The sequence below is a fragment of the Carassius gibelio genome, chromosome A11 (assembly GCF_023724105.1).
Source record: "Carassius gibelio isolate Cgi1373 ecotype wild population from Czech Republic chromosome A11, carGib1.2-hapl.c, whole genome shotgun sequence".
Classification (NCBI taxonomy): domain Eukaryota; kingdom Metazoa; phylum Chordata; class Actinopteri; order Cypriniformes; family Cyprinidae; genus Carassius; species Carassius gibelio.
In genome coordinates, this window is record NC_068381.1 from 3,003,394 (window position 1) to 3,021,952 (window position 18,559).

An 18,559-nucleotide genomic window follows, 5' to 3' on the forward strand; every position below is an offset into this window, starting at 1 on the left:
ATATTTAATTCATGGATGTATTTTTTTAGAATCACTTACTATTTATAACATTTATTTAAAAAAAACTTTCAGAAGTATGGCAGGTTGGTGATAGCGGTTGACTGTCAAATGTTGCATTTCAAATTAATTTAATAAAATAAAATAAACATTTAAAAACTGTGAAAGTGTGGCTCTTATAAAATGTAAATGAAATGTTAAAATGGAAAAAAAAAATAGTGTTGATTATGAGTTTTAATATGGGCTAAATATTATCAAAATAACAATTTCATGAGACAATCGGTTAAATAATTTCTTATTTATTATAATTTAATCTTAAGAAACTACATGCATAAAAACTTTAGCCTCCTAAAAGTTATCTCTATATAGATAAAAAACTTTTTACACGGATGTACTTCCTAAAAAAAAACTTTTCTTCATGAACAAATGCATTAATGGTTATATTTTCTTGAAACAAATATTTATTTATTTATTTGAAAAAATTATTGCGTTCTATACCTCTGGTTCTATATTTATTTGCTAACATTTGTTAACATTAAGACTTTGTTCATATTTCATATTAATGGTATTTAAATAATATGCACATCATTCTGGACAATAAGTCTATTATGGAGTGTCCATTAGCTCTAACAGTGTGTTTTTTTTAATGCATTTAGTAGACACTTTTGTCCAAAACGACTCACAGTGCATTAAGGCTAACAATTTACCTAACGTGTGTTCCCTGGGAATCGAACCCACAACCTTGCGCTTGCTAACGCAATGCTCTACCATTTGAGCTACAGGAACACTGTAACACTGAACACTGTGTTTCTCCAGGTGCATGCTCTGCTTCATTGCTTCTGAGCGTAGAGATCATATTCTCTGTAAAGGATGTATTGCTTCAGTCGGTCTGGTAATGGAAGGAAGCTCATGAAGATCGGAGCTCTCAAACGCAACCGACCCAAACAAGCCCTGATCTTCAGCCGACAGAGATGCTGCAGACAGCGGGCGTTCTCTGCAAAGAAACAAAACGTCAAATATGAAAGCATGACATGAGCAGAGAAAAAGCAGTTTCACAGGAAAGTTAATATTTTGCACAGGGGTGTAGGTTTGATTTTGGCATTGGTGGGAACATAATAGCAGACAACAGAGATTTAATTGTTTGGTCTAAATTATTCTCTACTAAAAAAGTCTCTCTGAGTCTCTAAACTCCAAACACTTCATAACAAGTGATGTCTGACTTTGGAAACTATATTTCTCTCCTTAAAAGTTCATTTTTAATATGAAGAGGTCAAACAAGAGACTATTGAGGTCATTCAAATTTCACCAAAAGCTTCTGGATGTAATTATAATAGAAGTCAGACAGAGTTAGTTTGAGGGAGATTCGTTCGCTTGTTTATCAATGAGTCTTTGATCAGACTTTTCTTTCTGTTTTAAAAATGTTTTCTTTGGACTGTTAGACTGATAAGAGAATATGGGAAAATATAACTTAATTTCTGTTTCCTGCTAGCTATATTTCACACACAAGATTAAAAAATAATAATAATAATCAACATTTAAAATCCACACGTTTAAATCAATATTTAAATAAAAATGTATCAGAAAAAAAATTATAAATAAATAAATATATACATACATATATATATATATATATATATATATATATATATATATATATATATATACACACACACACAGTATAGTATAATAATAATAATAATAATAATAATAATTATTATTATTATTATTATTATTATTATTATTATTATTATTATTATTATATAAATTGTTATTGTACAAATATATAATTGTTTATATTTTTTCACTGCATTACAATACTTTTTATTTCAATCACCAGTAAAAAAAAACATACAATACTAATATAAATTATTGTATTGTATACCAATATAATAATATATAAATAATTAACAGTAATTGCAATTATTAAGAATAACCATAATATATTTAAAAAAATGTAATAAAGTATAATAAATTTAATATCTATTGTCATTTATTGATTTTTTTATTTGAAAGTAATTTTTCAATGCCTTACGATTATTTAAATCAACAGCTAAAACACAAATAAAACAGAAATATACAAATTTATACAAATACAATCATGTCTAAATAATTTACCGTGATTACTATTATTAATAGTGATATCAAAAATGTATAATAATAAGTAAAGCATAATGTAATGAATATCAATAATTATTATTGCATATAATTGTTATTACATAAGAAGTTATAAGTAGTATAAATGATATAAACACTTATAAAATTATAACAATTATTTAAACAGAAACCTTAAAATTTCCATTACTTTTATATTTTAATGTAATTTTCACTGCGCAACATTTTTTATTTAAATCAGCAGTAAAAAAAACTAGATATTTACAATGTAAACAAATACAATAACATGTAAACAATTCACAGCAATTACTATTATTATTAACAATAATAATATCAATATTATAATATTACATGAAGCATAAAATTTATATTTATTATTATTATTATTACTGTATAACTGTTAATGTACAAACTTACTTTTGTAGTAATTTCATTTTAAAGTATTTTTTCATATATACAAATTTTATGAAAGTGTCACCAATTTTCTTATTAATATCAATAATAGATTAATAACATTATATAAACTATAACGAATCCCAAACCTTGAATTTGGCAGATTTCAGGCCACTGTTTCTGCTCCATGAGCACAGCCTTCAGTTTGGAGCAAAAGGTCACATGATCGACGTAATCCAGCATGATGCGAACCATGTTTCCCGAGAGATGCTTGAGCCACGAGACAGAGATGACCTCGCAGAACTAGAGCGAGAGGAAAAGAGAGCTCAAGACTCAGAAACATCGAACGCCTGACGTCAGACGTGAACTCACCAGTGTGTCTTTGATGACCGTGTCACTCCAGCCCTCGTATCCGTGCGGGACGTGCGATCCCTCTCCGTACGGACAGTCAAAGCATCGCTCCACGTCATAACCATAATTACACAGCATCCGGAGCACCACCTCGTCCTTCAGCGCGTACTGTAAGGCCGAAGGGAAGTGTGTGGTGTTCACTCTGCAGTAGTAATTGACGTTGGCTCCGTAGCGAAGCAGCAGGTTGATCAGCTCGTAGTTCCCCATCCGCAGCGCCACCTGCAGGCACTTGACGGGATCCTGGTTTGGCATGGCTCCGGCCTCCAGCAGGACTCGGGTGGAGGCGATGTCTTCGTTTGAGACGGCGAAGTAGAGCGCAGACTGGCGCTTGTCATCATAGCTGCGGCGCACCCATGGGTGCAGCATGAAGTTAGGGTCGTAACCGGCCTTCAGTAGCATCTCCAGACACTGTGTGTGTCCACCGGCCGCCGCCGAGTGAAGAGGACTGATCCCACTGTCATCCACCGCATCCAACGACGTCACCGGGATCAGCAGAGCCAGGGCCCTGCGGACAGCACGGGAAGAGAACCATTAAACATTCCGTTCCTTTAAATAACAAACATTAGATTAAATCACATTTGTAAAACGCATAGTTCTGGTCCTTCACTGCAAAAAAAAAAAAAAGAAAATCGGTGACATTTATGATAAAATACCAGCAGCTGTGGTTGCCAGAGGTTCACCGTTAAAAATATGATAGCAACATTTTAGGTTTTAGAGACTTAACTTAAATTCACTTTAACGGATCTAATGTTCTAATGTTTATAAACCAACATATTGAAGTACTAATATCTGTTTTGAACCATTGTAATGAACTGATAACCACCAAAAGGAGATTGTGATGAGAAACTAACATAAGCTCATCACTAACAGCTCTTCCACAAACTGAGAAGGGAAATCTATAGAGAGAAAGACAGAGACAGAGAGAGAGAGAGAGAGAGAGAGAGAGAGAGAGAAAGAGACACACAGACAGAGAGAGAGAGAGAGAGAGAGACAGACACACACAGAGAGAGAGAGAGAGAAAGAGACAGAGAGAGAGAGACACACACACACAGACAGAGATGGAGAGAGAGAGAGAGAAAGAGACAGAGAGAGAGAGACACACACACAGACAGAGAGAGAGAGAGAGAGACACAGATAGAGAGAGAGAGAGAGAGAGAGAGGGTGCACAGTGTCATTCACACAAAAACTAAACACATACTGAAATAATGTAAAAAACATGAATTTAAAGCCTTAAACCCTAAGTTTAAGCCTGGAGTAAATCAAAGGAAATGAATAGCATGAACAGTCATCCAGTATGTCGTACTAACTTGACGTGTCCGCGGTGGGCCACTCTGTGGATGGGCAGGTGTCCCGTGTGTTTGGGGATGTTAGCATCAGCGCCGTACTCCAGCAGGAATGAGATGACGTCAGGGTTTCCTGAAGCAGACGCCTCAAACAATATTGATGCACAATCCTGAGCCTGAGACTCCACATCAGCACCTGAACACCACAGAAACCACCGATCCAGAGCCCAGACCACAGGTCAAACACATTACTCTTATTTGAAAACAAATGATCTTATAGTTGTTATGAATATATTAAATTAGATCATTTTTATCTTTCTCCATTTTAATTTTAGTCCGAGCTTTATTACTTTTTTTTTCTTCCTTTCTGTGTTTTAACTATTCTTAATAATTATCAAAAAATATATAATAATAGTACTATATGAAGTATTACATAATGCATATCATTTTTATTAATTAAATAAATTGTTTAAATTGAAAAACTCTTCTTGCATTTTGCCATTTTTATTAGTTTATTATTTTGTTTTTAAAATATGCATATATAAACTTTATTTAGTGTAATTTTAGGTTTTAGGTATTAAATTCTTGTTTATAAATTATAAATAAAATAATGCATTAAAATGCATGACAAAAAAGCATTTTTTTTTTCAAAAAACACAGAATCATAATTTTTATAATGCATTTTAAGTTTAGTTACAATTATTTAACTTCTGTAATGATGCATGTTTTATCCAACACACCTATGAATGACTTGGTGATAATGCATTTATAATGTAAAAAGGTTTTTTTTTATTTTTTTTATAAATGCTGTTAAACTGTCTATTCATTCCTATGACACGGAAGACTTGCGTTTTTGCCATTTTTATTAGTTTTTGTTTATAAAATACGCATATTTAAATTTTATTAAGTGTAATTTTAGGTTTAAGTTATTTTAGTATACATGAAGTTCAATCAAATTCTTGTTTATATATTATAAATAAAATAATGCATTAAAACACATGACAAACAACCAAGGCATTTAAGTCAGAATCATAACCATAATAATTTTTTATCATCATTAATCTGTGAGTATTATAATGATTTTAACTTTGGTTACTGATATTAACTTTTGTTCTTCTATATTTAATTTTATTTCGGTAAATGTTTATTCTGTTTCTTTGGTTTTAATTGTTACTGTAATAACCCTGGTCTGCGTCTGGATTTCTCCTGACCTCTCCGGAGAAGCGTTCGGATGATCTCCAGGTTTCCGGCCTGTGCAGCTAAAGCTAACGGCGTCAATCCGTAGGAGCTTCTGGGGTCGGGATGAGCTCCGTACTTCAGCAGCAGATCCACGAAATCCGTCAGGCCGAGCCGAGCGGCTTCATGCAGGGCTGTCCTGCGGTTCGCTCCCTCCTGGTTAACTCTGGCACTGAGGTTTAGCAGGAGCTTCGTCATGTCGTAATGGTTATTTCTTATGGCTGAGTGAATAAAACCATTTGGTCAGGAAGAATAAAGACAGAATCCAACTAAACTGAAATATCTCCTTTTTAACAGCAAGGTCTTTCTTCATTTTTTGGTTGCTAGTGATGTCCATGTACATTACAACTGCTGAAATATCAATAAATAATGAAATGTTTATATTCTGTTGGGTGAGAGTTGAATTTTTTTGTTTTAGAATTAACTTTTTATTGAGTATCCTTCTATATAATTGCAACAATGTTTACATTTTTAATATGAATAAAGTAGGTTTATTCTGAATACAGATTTTGTTTAACATGAACAGTTTAGTTTGTTAAAAAAAAAACACATTTTATTCTGTTTTAAGAAAATAATATGTGGCCAAGTTTTTAGGACATAATGTGATTTTTTGCTGACAATTTCATGTGTCCCACTTTATTAGTCTGCGATGTTATGTTATTAACCTGCAGATTTTACATATTTTAATCTTAAATGTAATAAATATAAGCTGGTTACTATTTCCAGGGTTATTATGGTTCACTGAGATTAAAATAAAAACTAAAACATATACATCCATAAATATTTTTGTTACTTGAAATGTAATAAACATAAAAAAAATTGGTTTATTTTATTTCAACTATTCTCCATTTTACATTTGTATTTAGATTCACTTTATGTGCTTAAAATAAAACTGAATTTTTTTATAAATATAAATATATATAAATATAAACTATATAAATATTTTTAAAAAACATTAAATGTATTTTTTTGAAATCTTAAAATGCAAAGTTTTAAAAACAATTATGAAAATAGAATAGAAAAAAATAAAAAGTCAATTATCAATAAAACAATAATAGTATCATTATTCAAAAAAAGTTTTTGTTTTTTAAAATCTTAATGGCTAGACATAAGCATTAGGGTTTGATTTAAATTAAATACAAAAAAATACAAAGCAATATATTTTGTTATTTAAAAATGTAAAAATATATATATATATATTATTATTATTATTTTTTTTTTTTTTGGTCACTCTAGTGGAAGAATAACCCATGGTCTTTTCTGACCTACAACGAGAGGCGAGTCTTCCTCCTTATCCAAGGCATCCGGACTGCTGCCGTGCTCCAGCAGGAAACAGGCGTTGTCCAAAAGCCCTTTCTCCACCGCTAAGAAGAGACACGTCTTACCCCGATGAGTCTTTCTGTGCTTGGCATCCTCAGGAGAGGCTGATGAACAGATGAAATCACAGTCACTGCAGTCTTGACACATGAGATCAACAGTGATGAGGAGAAACAATGTGGATCCTCACGACAGACCTGTAAATGTGATCTCAAGGATGTTCTGGTTGTTCTGTATGGCTGCCTCGTGTAAGGGGATGAAGCCTGTGTCGTCCTCTTCAGAGAACGCTTGCTGATGGACAGTCAGCTTACGGAGGGACTTTTCATCACCTGGTAATACATCCAGAGATGACATGAGCAAACAGATGCTACTTAACTATGAGTTATACTGCTGAACTTCATATGCTGAGCTTATAGTGAGACCAGCACCAAACTAAAATAAACCAGAAACCTTGAACAACATGAAATGAATGAAGTGTTTTTAGAAGGGACTGCTAAAAATGATAATGACAATCATTGCAATTAATAATATCTTCATGTGAATCTCATTAAATATATTTAGGTCATATTTTACTCATATAAATAAAATAAAAAATATATTTTAATTTTGGAAAAATTAAGATTTTTTAATTATTATTTTAACGTTTTTTTTTTTTTTTAAGTACACATTGTAGAATTTGTTGTTCTACTTTAATTTCATCTAATTTAAATTCAAATGTAAACGTACAAAAAAAAAGTATTTTTAATCACCATTTAATCACTATTAAGAAAATTTAAATATACATATTAAATAAAATAAGTAAGTCTGAATGAATTACAAATAGAATTAGGGGAATTAGGCTTCATTAATTGTCATTTTCAAATTAAATAAAAAATATTGTTAACATACTAAAAATTGCATCAATTTAATAAAAAACAATTATGGAAGTATTTGTTGTACTGCTTTGATTTTATCTAATTTTAATTAGAAAAATAACAAAAAACATAATTTTCTTTTTTAAATTGCAGAACAAGTAACTGTAATAATCTCCATTAGGAATATAAGAAAAATTAAAAAAAAAAATAATAATAATAATATTATTATATTTAAACATAAATATAATAATAATAATAAGAAGAAGAAGAAGAAGAAATCTAAATGCATTGCATAGAGAAAATGGATGAAAATTTTCATATATGTGATGAAAATATTGATTAAAAATCCTCATATCAATAAAATATACAATTTTAAAAAGTTAAGAGAACAACATAAAAGCATATTTTTTCCGCTGTTTCTGTCATTGTGTGATGGACACATTCATACCATGCTTTATTGCATTGAATATCTTCTCTCTCTCAGGAGTGATCTGAATGATCCTACAGACAAAGATACAGAATATTTCATTCAGGTAGCAGCAGCAGAAATGAATCTGAACTTATTGAAAGTGTGAAGCGTGTCTGACCTGCAGGATTCACCGGAGGAAGAGCTCGTGATCTCCGCTTGTTTGTGGCGCTGCTTGAGACTCTGCTCGATCATGAGTTGAGTCTCCACATCCTCGTCCAAACCCCCTCCAGATGACTCCAGATCCATCACACTGTCCTAGTGGATACTGATCACTAACAAATCTTTTATAAACAGGGTGCATGCCAACTATCTGACTGTCACGTGACGGCAAACTGTAAATAACACCACGTGCAGTTCTAAAAGCAAACGCCAGAAAATAAACATGTTTCAATGCTTTAATCTAAGGTAACCAAACCCACTTTCAGATCTACATCAACTCTCTTTAGCTGTGCATTCAGAATTACGAAAACCTAAAGTGTCATTTTATGCAAAATACAAGGCATTTTATTTCCACGTTACCTTTTTCTGACGGCAAGTGCTGTTGTTGTGTTCTCAGTGGGTTTGTGGGGCATCGCATTGACTATATACACGGCTATTTCTGTCCCAGGTCTTCTATAAATACCTGAGGTATCATGCGACACAGAAAGACACTTCAGAGAACCTCTGATATGACCCTTACACACTTACACAATGTCAATATGCAATAAAAAAGTCACTTTTGACATCAACAAGACATCATTGTTGCATTAAATTTACATTTAGTCGTTTAGCAGATGCTTTTATCCAAAGCGACTAACAAATGAGGTCAACAGAAGCAATCAATACCAACTAAAGGGCAATGATATGCATTAAAATCATATTGTTTCTGGGATCGTTGCAGTGTTAAACGTTCTATGCATGCAGAAATTGTGCATATTGTTGCAGTTACGTATACATAAACATATAAATAAAATAAAAGTAGGCCTAAAAATAAACCTGCTGTAAACTTTAAAGCAAAAACAGATTTTTTTGAGAAAAGCTGCATCAGTAAGTTTAAGACGTTTGCTGTTCTGCAAGAAAAAAAAAAGACTTATATAAAAATCTCTCACAGGGTTATGAGGTCATTCAATTTGAGAACAGAAACACACAGATGATTGCATACGAGAGTCAGACATGTGATAGCACATTAATGCATAAGAGAAAACAGCCTTAACACACATAGTACTTCAGGTTTTGGGTTAAGAAGAATGAAATCCAGCGTCTGGCTGCTGAGAGGTGATTCTAGGCCAGGATGGGCTTGACACCAAAACATATTTCATCACTTCATATCTAACCTTATGTGTTCCTATCCTAATCTGCCCAGAATCCTCTTACATTGAGATATTTCATTTGTCTTTTTGGAAGGTGCTTTCTTCGTCTCAGTCTTTAATCTCCTTTAGAAGTGTCTAGGCTGGATCTTGTTTCAAACAGATATAGCATTAGATTTGGCAGAACACATCTGCATCTGCTAATAACATAAATGTAAAGTATAATATATTTAAATATATAACATTCATCTTGAAATCACTTGCATTAGTGCATCTCACTCCAGACTTCTCAAGGTTTATCTTTAAATTATATTGATTGTATTAATGAAACATTCGTTGTTCGTTGTGGGAAGGCTGAAATGGAAGAAATACAGAGGCATTTGCATCCAGGATATATTTAAAAGCAGCCACTCAGAGATCAATAAACCTGAGCTTACTCAGTTAATCAATGACAACTAGAGCAACTATGGTGCAAATATTCATAAGTAAGCAAAGCTCCCTTATTTTCATACCAAATTAAATGTTAAATTGCTTAAATTAAACTAAATGTAAACAGAATATTAGAGACTGAAAAAAATAACAAAATAAAATAAAGTGTGCTTGGTTTGATCAATTATTTATATGCTAAATTACATTAAATTAAATATTGCAGTTATTTGGAGTGAGTTTTCATCTCAGACAAAAATAATTTTCTAATTTTGCATCAAATTATATTAAAATATGCATTGAAAAAAAAAAGCTACGTAATATGACAGACAGGCTAAACAATATTAAAAGAAATGTATTTAATGCTTGGTTTGAATTAATGCTTGGTTTAAATTAAATAAAAATTAAATTAAATAAATATGAATATTTTGGTTTCAATTAATACAATTAAATAAAATTAAATTGAATATTAATTTAGCGAGTTCTCAGACATCTGAGACATAAATTTTATTATTTCAAATAATATTAAAAAATCATTCGTCAAATTAAAGCAGATATAAACTACTCTAAATAGGACACACAAACTAAAAAAAGTCAAATAAAATTTAGAACAAAATATAATTAAAATTTCTAGGCAGCTTGCTAACTGTCTCTTAGCCAAACTGAAAACAGAGTAATAATATCAGATTTCTCTCTCTGTCTTATAACAGTAGATGTTGGAGAAGGGCTGTGAAAGCATCAGTCTCTGGTGCAGTGGGACGTCTGTTTTGCCAAACCCTTCTGTTATATTCAGGGTTCTAAATTAACTTTTTTGATCACCAGCCAATTTCCACTAGCCATTTTTTTTTTTTTGCGGTAAAAATAACAAATTATGAGTGCCACTGAATGAATTTGATCTTAATTTATGATCTTTATTATGTGGAATAGGTTTAATAATAATAAAGGAATAGCACTTGATTATTATTGTGAAAAATATATTTTAATGTATATTAAAATAAAAATAATGTTGTTTTACTTCATAATAATATTTCAATTTTTTCCTGTATTTTTGATCAAATAAATGCAGTTTTGATGAGTAAACTCCTGTAAGAAAAAAAACACACAAAAAAAAACATTCTGATCCCAAACTCTGACCGGTGTGTGTGTGTGTTTGTGTGTGTGTGAAGCACTTACACACTAATCCCCACAATAATAAAGATGTTAAATACTCATCTCAGGAGGAAACAATGTTGCATCATAATGAAAGGATGTGTGACATACACTTTTCTGTAAACTGAGCCAAACATTTTTTAACTGATTTAGGGTAGAGTAAGAATATTTACTTTATTGCAAAAGTTAGCTCATACTTAGATATAATTTTATATGCAATATTACCTTTTCTTTTCACCATCATCTTTAAGAGTTCATGATAATTTATGTTCAACTTTATTTCTCATTTGATGAATCCATCCACAATTCATAAAACACAACACATGCAACTGAGGTACAAGAAGTATTGACATCTAAAAGTCATTGAAATCATTTAAAAATCACATCGACAGGTAAAAAAAAAAGCCTCAGGTCAAATATTCATTTATCACAAATTAACTGTTTCACAAACACTTCATGCTCCAAAGTCCCGATCTGAATCAACCGAGTCGCGAACAGGCTCCGAAGTGCCAATCTGAATCAACGGAGTCGCGAACAGGCTCCGAAGCGGCGATCTGAATCAACGGAGTCGCGAACAGGCTCCGAAGTGCCGATCTGAATCAACCGAGTCGCGAACAGACTCCGAAGTGCCGATCTGAAAACTTTGACCAACGAATGTAAAAAATAAATGCATTTTAACATAGTAAAAATGATTTAGAATTATCTTCCTCTATATTATATTAACAGCCTAACTTTTAACGAGCAATGCACCATAAGATTACCTTTACACTATAAAAAAATAATATATTTCAGCCTATATTAATAACCTCTATGTAAAAAAACAGAATACTGTTCTTACCAAATTCATTCAACTCGTTATTAAATCATAATTAGTTTTCAAACACTGACAGGAACTTTCAGAGCTTTCAAAGTTACTGCGTTTATAAAACAACTCTATGAAAGAGTCAGATCACGTATCTAAAAATAAATCGCTATAGTAAAAGAGAAATAATAAGAGGATTGAAGCTTCCTACCGTTCTGCTGTGTTTGGTCCTCACGTGCGTCTGACGCTCCGCGGCGCGTCTCCGCCCCTCACACGCGCGTTTACAGCGCTAAATCAATCATCTGTGCTAATTATTATACATTTACTTCATTGTCAGCTTCGGGTACTTCATTTATTATTGTTCAATGAACTGTTTGAAACAGAAAAGGTTGTATTTCAGTGTCTCTGCAGGGGATTATAGATCAACAGCGCCACCTGCTGTCGACCCGCGGCTATTGGTAGTGATGCTACAGTCAAAAATCAGTAATAATTCAAACCTTTTAAAATAAAATATATAAAATAATGGTTTCTATTTTAATATTCTTTAAAATATCATTTCATTCTGTGAATAAATAAATCATTCTGATCACAAACTCTGTGTGTGTGTGTGTGTGTGTGTGTGTGTGTGTGTGTGTAACACTTACACACTAATGCCCCACAATAATAAACATGTTAAATACTCATCTGAGGAAGAATATAATTTATATAGGAGGATGTAATTTTATATGCAATATTACCTTTTCTTGTCATCATCATCTTTAAGAGTTCATGATCATTTCTGTTCAACTTTATTTCTCAGTTGATAAATCTGAATCAACAGAGTCGCGAACATGTTCCGAATTCCCGATCTGAATCAAAACAATCAACAATACATCCTAAAAGAGTTCTATTTTTTTAGAAAAAAAAAATTTTTTTACTGACCACAAACTTTTGAACTCTAGTGTTTATTGTTAGAAAAGTCTTCTATTTTAAATAAATGATAATAAATGATGATTTTAACTTTTCATTCATCAAAGAATCCTGAAAGAAGTATTAGTTTCAGCAGCACATCTCTGATAATAAATCATCATATTATTCTGATTTCTAAAGAACATGTGACACTGAAGACTGAAGTAATGCTGCTGAAAATCACAGAAATATAATAGATTCTAATGTATATTAAAATAAAAATAATGTTGTTTTACTTCATAATAATATTTCAAATTTTTTCTGTATTTTTGATCAAATAAATGCAGTTTTGATGAGTAAACTCCTGTAAGAAGAAAAAAAAAACATTCTGATCCCAAACTCTGACGGTGTGTGTGTGTTTGTGTGTGTGTGAAGCACTTACACTCTAATCCCCACAATAATAAAGATGTTAAATACTCATCTGAGGAGGAAACAATGTTGCATCATAATGAAAGGATGTGTGACGTACACTTTTCTGTAAACTGAGCCAAACATTTTTTAACTGATTTAGGGTAGAGTAAGAATATTTAATTTATTGCGCAAGTTACTTCAGATATAATTTTATATGCAATATTACCTTTTCTTTTCATCATCATCAGAGTTCATGATAATTTATGTTCAACTTTATTTCTCATTTGATTAATCCATCCACAATTCATAAAACACAACACATGCAACTGAGGTACAAGAAGTATTGACATCTAAAAGTCATTGAAATCATTTAAAAATCACATCGACAGGTTAAAAAAAAAGCCTCAGGTCAAATATTCATTTATCACAAATTAACTGTTTCACAAATACTTCATGCTCCGAAGTGGCGATCTGAATCAACCGAGTCCCGAACAAGCTCCGAAGTGCCGATCTGAATCAACCGAGTCCCGAACAAGCTCCGAAGTGCCGATCTGAATCAACCGAGTCGCGAAAAGGGTCCGAAGTGCCGATCTGAATCAACCGAGTCGCGAACATGCTCCGAAGTGCCGATCTGAACCAACCGAGTCGCGAACAGGCTCCGAAGTGCCGATCTGAATCAACCGAGTCGCGAACATGCTCCGAAGTGCCGATCTGAACCAACCGAGTCGCGAACATGCTCCGAAGTGCCGATCTGAATCAACCGAGTCGCGAACAGGCTCCGAAGTGCCGATCTGAATCAACGGAGTCGCGAACAGGCTCCGAAGTGCCGATCTGAATCAACCGAGTCGCGAACATGCTCCGAAGCGGCGATCTGAATCAACGGAGTCGCGAACAGGCTCCGAAGTGCCGATCTGAAAACTTTGACCAACGAATGTAAAAAATAAATGCATTTTAACATAGTAAAAATAATTTAGAATTATCTTCCTCTATATTATATTAACAGCCTAACTTTTAACGAGCAATGCACCATAAGATTACCTTTACACTATAAAAAATAATATATTTCAGCCTATATTAATAACCTCTATGTAAAAAAACAGAATACTGTTCTTACCAAATTCATTCAACTCGTTATTAAATCATAATTAGTTTTCAAACACTGACAGAAACTTTCAGAGCTTTCAAAGTTACTGCGTTTATAAAACAACTCTATGAAAGAGTCAGATCACGTATCTAAAAATAAATCGCTATAGTAAAAGAGAAATAATAAGAGGAGTGAAGCTTCCTACCGTTCTGCTGTGTTTGGTCCTCACGTGCGTCTGACGCTCCGCGGCGCGTCTCCGCCCCTCACACGCGCGTTTACAGCGCTAAATCAATCATCTGTGCTAATTATTATACATTTACTTCATTGTCAGCTTCGGGTACTTCATTTATTATTGTTCAATGAACTGTTTGAAACAGAAAAGGTTGTATTTCAGTGTCTCTGCAGGGGATTATAGATCAACAGCGCCACCTGCTGTCGACCCGCGGCTATTGGTAGTGATGCTACAGTCAAAAATCAGTAATAATTCAAACCTTTTAAAATAAAATATATAAAATAATGGTTTCTATTTTAATATTCTTTAAAATATAATTTCATTCTGTGAATAAATAAATCATTCTGATCACAAACTCTGTGTGTGTGTGTGTGTGTGTGTGTGTGTGTGTGTGTGTGTGTGTAACACTTACACACTAATGCCCCACAATAATAAACATGTTAAATACTCATCTGAGGAAGAATATAATTTATATAGGAGGATGTAATTTTATATGCAATATTACCTTTTCTTTTTATCATCATCTTTAAGAGTTCATGATCATTTCTGTTCAACTTTATTTCTCAGTTGATAAATCTGAATCAACAGAGTCGCGAACATGTTCCGAATTCCCGATCTGAATCAAAACAATCAACAATACATCCTAAAAGAGTTCTATTTTTTTAGAAAAAAAAAATTTTTTTACTGACCACAAACTTTTGAACTCTAGTGTTTATTGTTAGAAAAGTCTTCTATTTTAAATAAATGATAATAAATGATGATTTTAACTTTTCATTCATCAAAGAATCCTGAAAGAAGTATTAGTTTCAGCAGCACATCTCTGATAATAAATCATCATATTATTCTGATTTCTAAAGATCATGTGACACTGAAGACTGGAGTAATGCTGCTGAAAATCACAGAAATATAATAGATTCTAATGTATATTAAAATAAAAATAATGTTGTTTTACTTCATAATAATATTTCAAATTTTTCTGTATTTTTGATCAAATAAATGCAGTTTTGATGAGTAAACTCCTGTAAGAAGAAAAAAAAAACATTCTGATCCCAAACTCTGACGGTGTGTGTGTGTGTTTGTGTGTGTGTGAAGCACTTACACACTAATCCTCACAATAATAAAGATGTTAAATACTCATCTGAGGAGGAAACAATGTTGCATCATAATGAAAGGATGTGTGACGTACACTTTTCTGTAAACTGAGCCAAACATTTTTTAACTGATTTAGGGTAGAGTAAGAATATTTAATTTATTGCGCAAGTTACTTCAGATATAATTTTATATGCAATATTACCTTTTCTTTTCATCATCATCAGAGTTCATGATAATTTATGTTCAACTTTATTTCTCATTTGATTAATCCATCCACAATTCATAAAACACAACACATGCAACTGAGGTACAAGAAGTATTGACATCTAAAAGTCATTGAAATCATTTAAAAATCACATCGACAGGTTAAAAAAAAAGCCTCAGGTCAAATATTCATTTATCACAAATTAACTGTTTCACAAATACTTCATGCTCCGAAGTGCCAATCTGAATCAACCGAGTCCCGAACAAGCTCCGAAGTGCCGATCTGAATCAACCGAGTCGCGAAAAGGGTCCGAAGTGCCGATCTGAACCAACCGAGTCGCGAACAGGCTCCGAAGTGCCGATCTGAATCAACCGAGTCGCGAACATGCTCCGAAGTGCCGATCTGAACCAACCGAGTCGCGAACAGGCTCCGAAGTGCCGATCTGAACCAACCGAGTCGCGAACATGCTCCGAAGTGCCGATCTGAAGCAACCGAGTCGCGAACATGCTCCGAAGTGCCGATCTGAATCAACCGAGTCGCGAACATGCTCCGAAGTGCCGATCTGAATCAACCGAGTCGCGAACATGCTCCGAAGCGGCGATCTGAATCAACGGAGTCGCGAACAGACTCCGAAGTGCCGATCTGAAAACTTTGACCAACGAATGTAAAAAATAAATGCATTTTAACATAGTAAAAATAATTTAGAATTATCTTCCTCTATATTATATTAACAGCCTAACTTTTAACGAGCAATGCACCATAAGATTACCTTTACACTATAAAAAATAATATATTTCAGCCTATATTAATAACCTCTATGTAAAAAAACAGAATACTGTTCTTACCAAATTCATTCAACTCGTTATTAAATCATAATTAGTTTTCAAACACTGACAGGAACTTTCAGAGCTTTCAAAGTTACTGCGTTTATAAAACAACTCTATGAAAGAGTCAGATCACGAATCTAAAAATAAATCGCTATAGTAAAAGAGAAATAATAAGAGGAGTGAAGTTTCCTACCGTTCTGCTGTGTTTGGTCCTCACGTGCGTCTGACGCTCCGCGGCGCGTCTCCGCCCCTCACACGCGCGTTTACAGCACTAAATCAATCATCTGTGCTAATTATTATACATTTACTTCATTGTCAGCTTCGGGTACTTCATTTATTATTGTTCAATTAACTACTTGAAACAGAAAAGGTTGTATTTCAGTGTCTCTGCAGGGGATTATAGATCAACAGCGCCACCTGCTGTCGACCCGCGGCTATTGGTAGTGATGCTACAGTCAAAAATCAGTAATAATTCAAACCTTTTAAAATAAAATATATAAAATAATGGTTTCTATTTTTATATTCTTTAAAATATCATTTAATTCTGTGAATAAATAAATCATTCTGATCACAAACTCTGTGTGTGTGTGTGTGTGTGTGTGTGTGTGTGTGTGTGTGTGTGTGTGTGCGTAGCACTTACACACTAATGCCCCACAATAATAAACATGTTAAATACTCATCTGAGGAAGAATATAATTTATATAGGAGGATGTAATTTTATATGCAATATTACCTTTTCTTGTCATCATCATCTTTAAGAGTTCATGATCATTTCTGTTCAACTTTATTTCTCAGTTGATAAATCTGAATCAACAGAGTCGCGAACATGCTCCGAATTCCCGATCTGAATCAAAACAATCAACAATACATCCTAAAAGAGTTCTATTTTTTTTGAAAAAAATAATAAATTTTACTGACCACAAACTTTTGAACTCTAGTGTTTATTGTTAGAAAAGTCTTCTATTTTAAATAAATGATCTTCTTTTTAACTTTTCATTCATCAAAGAATCCTGAAAGAAGTATTACAGTTTCAGCAGCACAACTCTGATAATAAATCATCATATTATTCTGATTTCTAAAGAACATGTGACACTGAAGACTGGAGTAATGCTGCTGAAAATCACAGAAATAAAATAGATTTTAATGTATATTAAAATAAAAATAATGTTGTTTTACTTCATAATAATATTTCAATTTTTTTCTGTATTTTTGATCAAATAAATGCAGTTTTCATGAGTAAACTCCTGTAAGAAGAAAAAAAAAACATTCTGATCCCAAACTCTGACCGGTGTGTGTGTGTGTTTGTGTGTGTGTGTGAAGAACAAGTTAGTTCAGATATAATTTTATATGCAATATTATCTTTTCTTTTCATCATCATCAGAGTTCATGATAATTTATGTTCAACTTTATTTCTCATTTGATTAACCCATCCACAATTCATAAAACACAACACATGCAACTGAGGTACAAGAAGTATTGACATCTAAAAGTCATTGAAATCATTTAAAAATCACATCGACAGGTAAAAAAAAAAGCCTCAGGTCAAATATTCATTTATCACAAATTAACTGTTTCACAAACACTTCATGCTCCGAAGTGCCAATCTGAATCAACAGAGTCGCGAACAGGCTCCGAAGTGCCGATCTGAATCAACCGAGTCGCGAAAAGCCTCCGAAGTACCGATCTGAATCAACGGAGTCGCGAACATGCTGCGAAGTGCCGATCTGAATCAACGGAGTCGCGAACAGGCTCCGAAGTGCCGATCTGAATCAACCGAGTCGCGAACAGGTTCCGAAGTGCCGATCTGAATCAACCGAGTCGCGAACAGGCTCCGAAGTGCCGATCTGAATCAACCGAGTCGCGAACAGGCTCCGAAGTGCCGATCTGAATCAACCGAGTCGCGAGCAGGCTCCTAAGTGCCGATCTGAATCAACCGAGTCGCGAACAGACTCCGAAGTGCCGATCTGAAAACTTTGACCAACAAATGTAAAAAATAAATGCATTTTAACATAGTAAAAATAATTTAGAATTATCTTCCTCTATATTATATTAACAGCCTAACTTTTAACGAGCAATGCACCATAA

At 33.1% G+C, this 18,559-nt stretch overlaps 1 protein-coding gene across 1 annotated transcript; it reads right to left on the bottom strand.

Moving 5' to 3' along the window:
* Positions 1 to 280: 280 nt before the first annotated feature.
* Positions 281 to 12,266, bottom strand: LOC128022018 (dynein axonemal heavy chain 12-like). The gene is made up of 11 exons (XM_052609216.1): positions 11,947 to 12,266; positions 8,592 to 8,694; positions 8,191 to 8,322; positions 8,052 to 8,104; positions 6,947 to 7,078; positions 6,698 to 6,856; positions 5,408 to 5,653; positions 4,221 to 4,392; positions 2,875 to 3,418; positions 2,652 to 2,805; positions 281 to 991 (listed from the first exon to the last, which is right to left on the bottom strand). Exons 2-11 carry the CDS (start codon positions 8,642 to 8,644, stop codon positions 828 to 830), a joined length of 1,809 nt encoding a protein of 602 aa, XP_052465176.1. The 5' UTR covers positions 8,645 to 8,694; positions 11,947 to 12,266; the 3' UTR covers positions 281 to 827.
* Between the last annotated feature and the right edge of the window lie 6,293 nt (positions 12,267 to 18,559).

Excerpts from the sequence above, each read along its gene's own strand:
- LOC128022018 (XM_052609216.1), bottom strand. The coding sequence starts at position 8,644 with ATGCCCCACAAACCCACTGAGAACACAACAACAGCACTTGCCGTCAGA. Across the intron at positions 4,393-5,407 it reads CCGAACGCTTCTCCGGAGAG|GTGCTGATGTGGAGTCTCAG; the intron begins GTCAGGAGAAAT and ends TGTGGTGTTCAG. Across the intron at positions 992-2,651 it reads TGAAATCTGCCAAATTCAAG|AGAACGCCCGCTGTCTGCAG; the intron begins GTTTGGGATTCG and ends GTTTCTTTGCAG.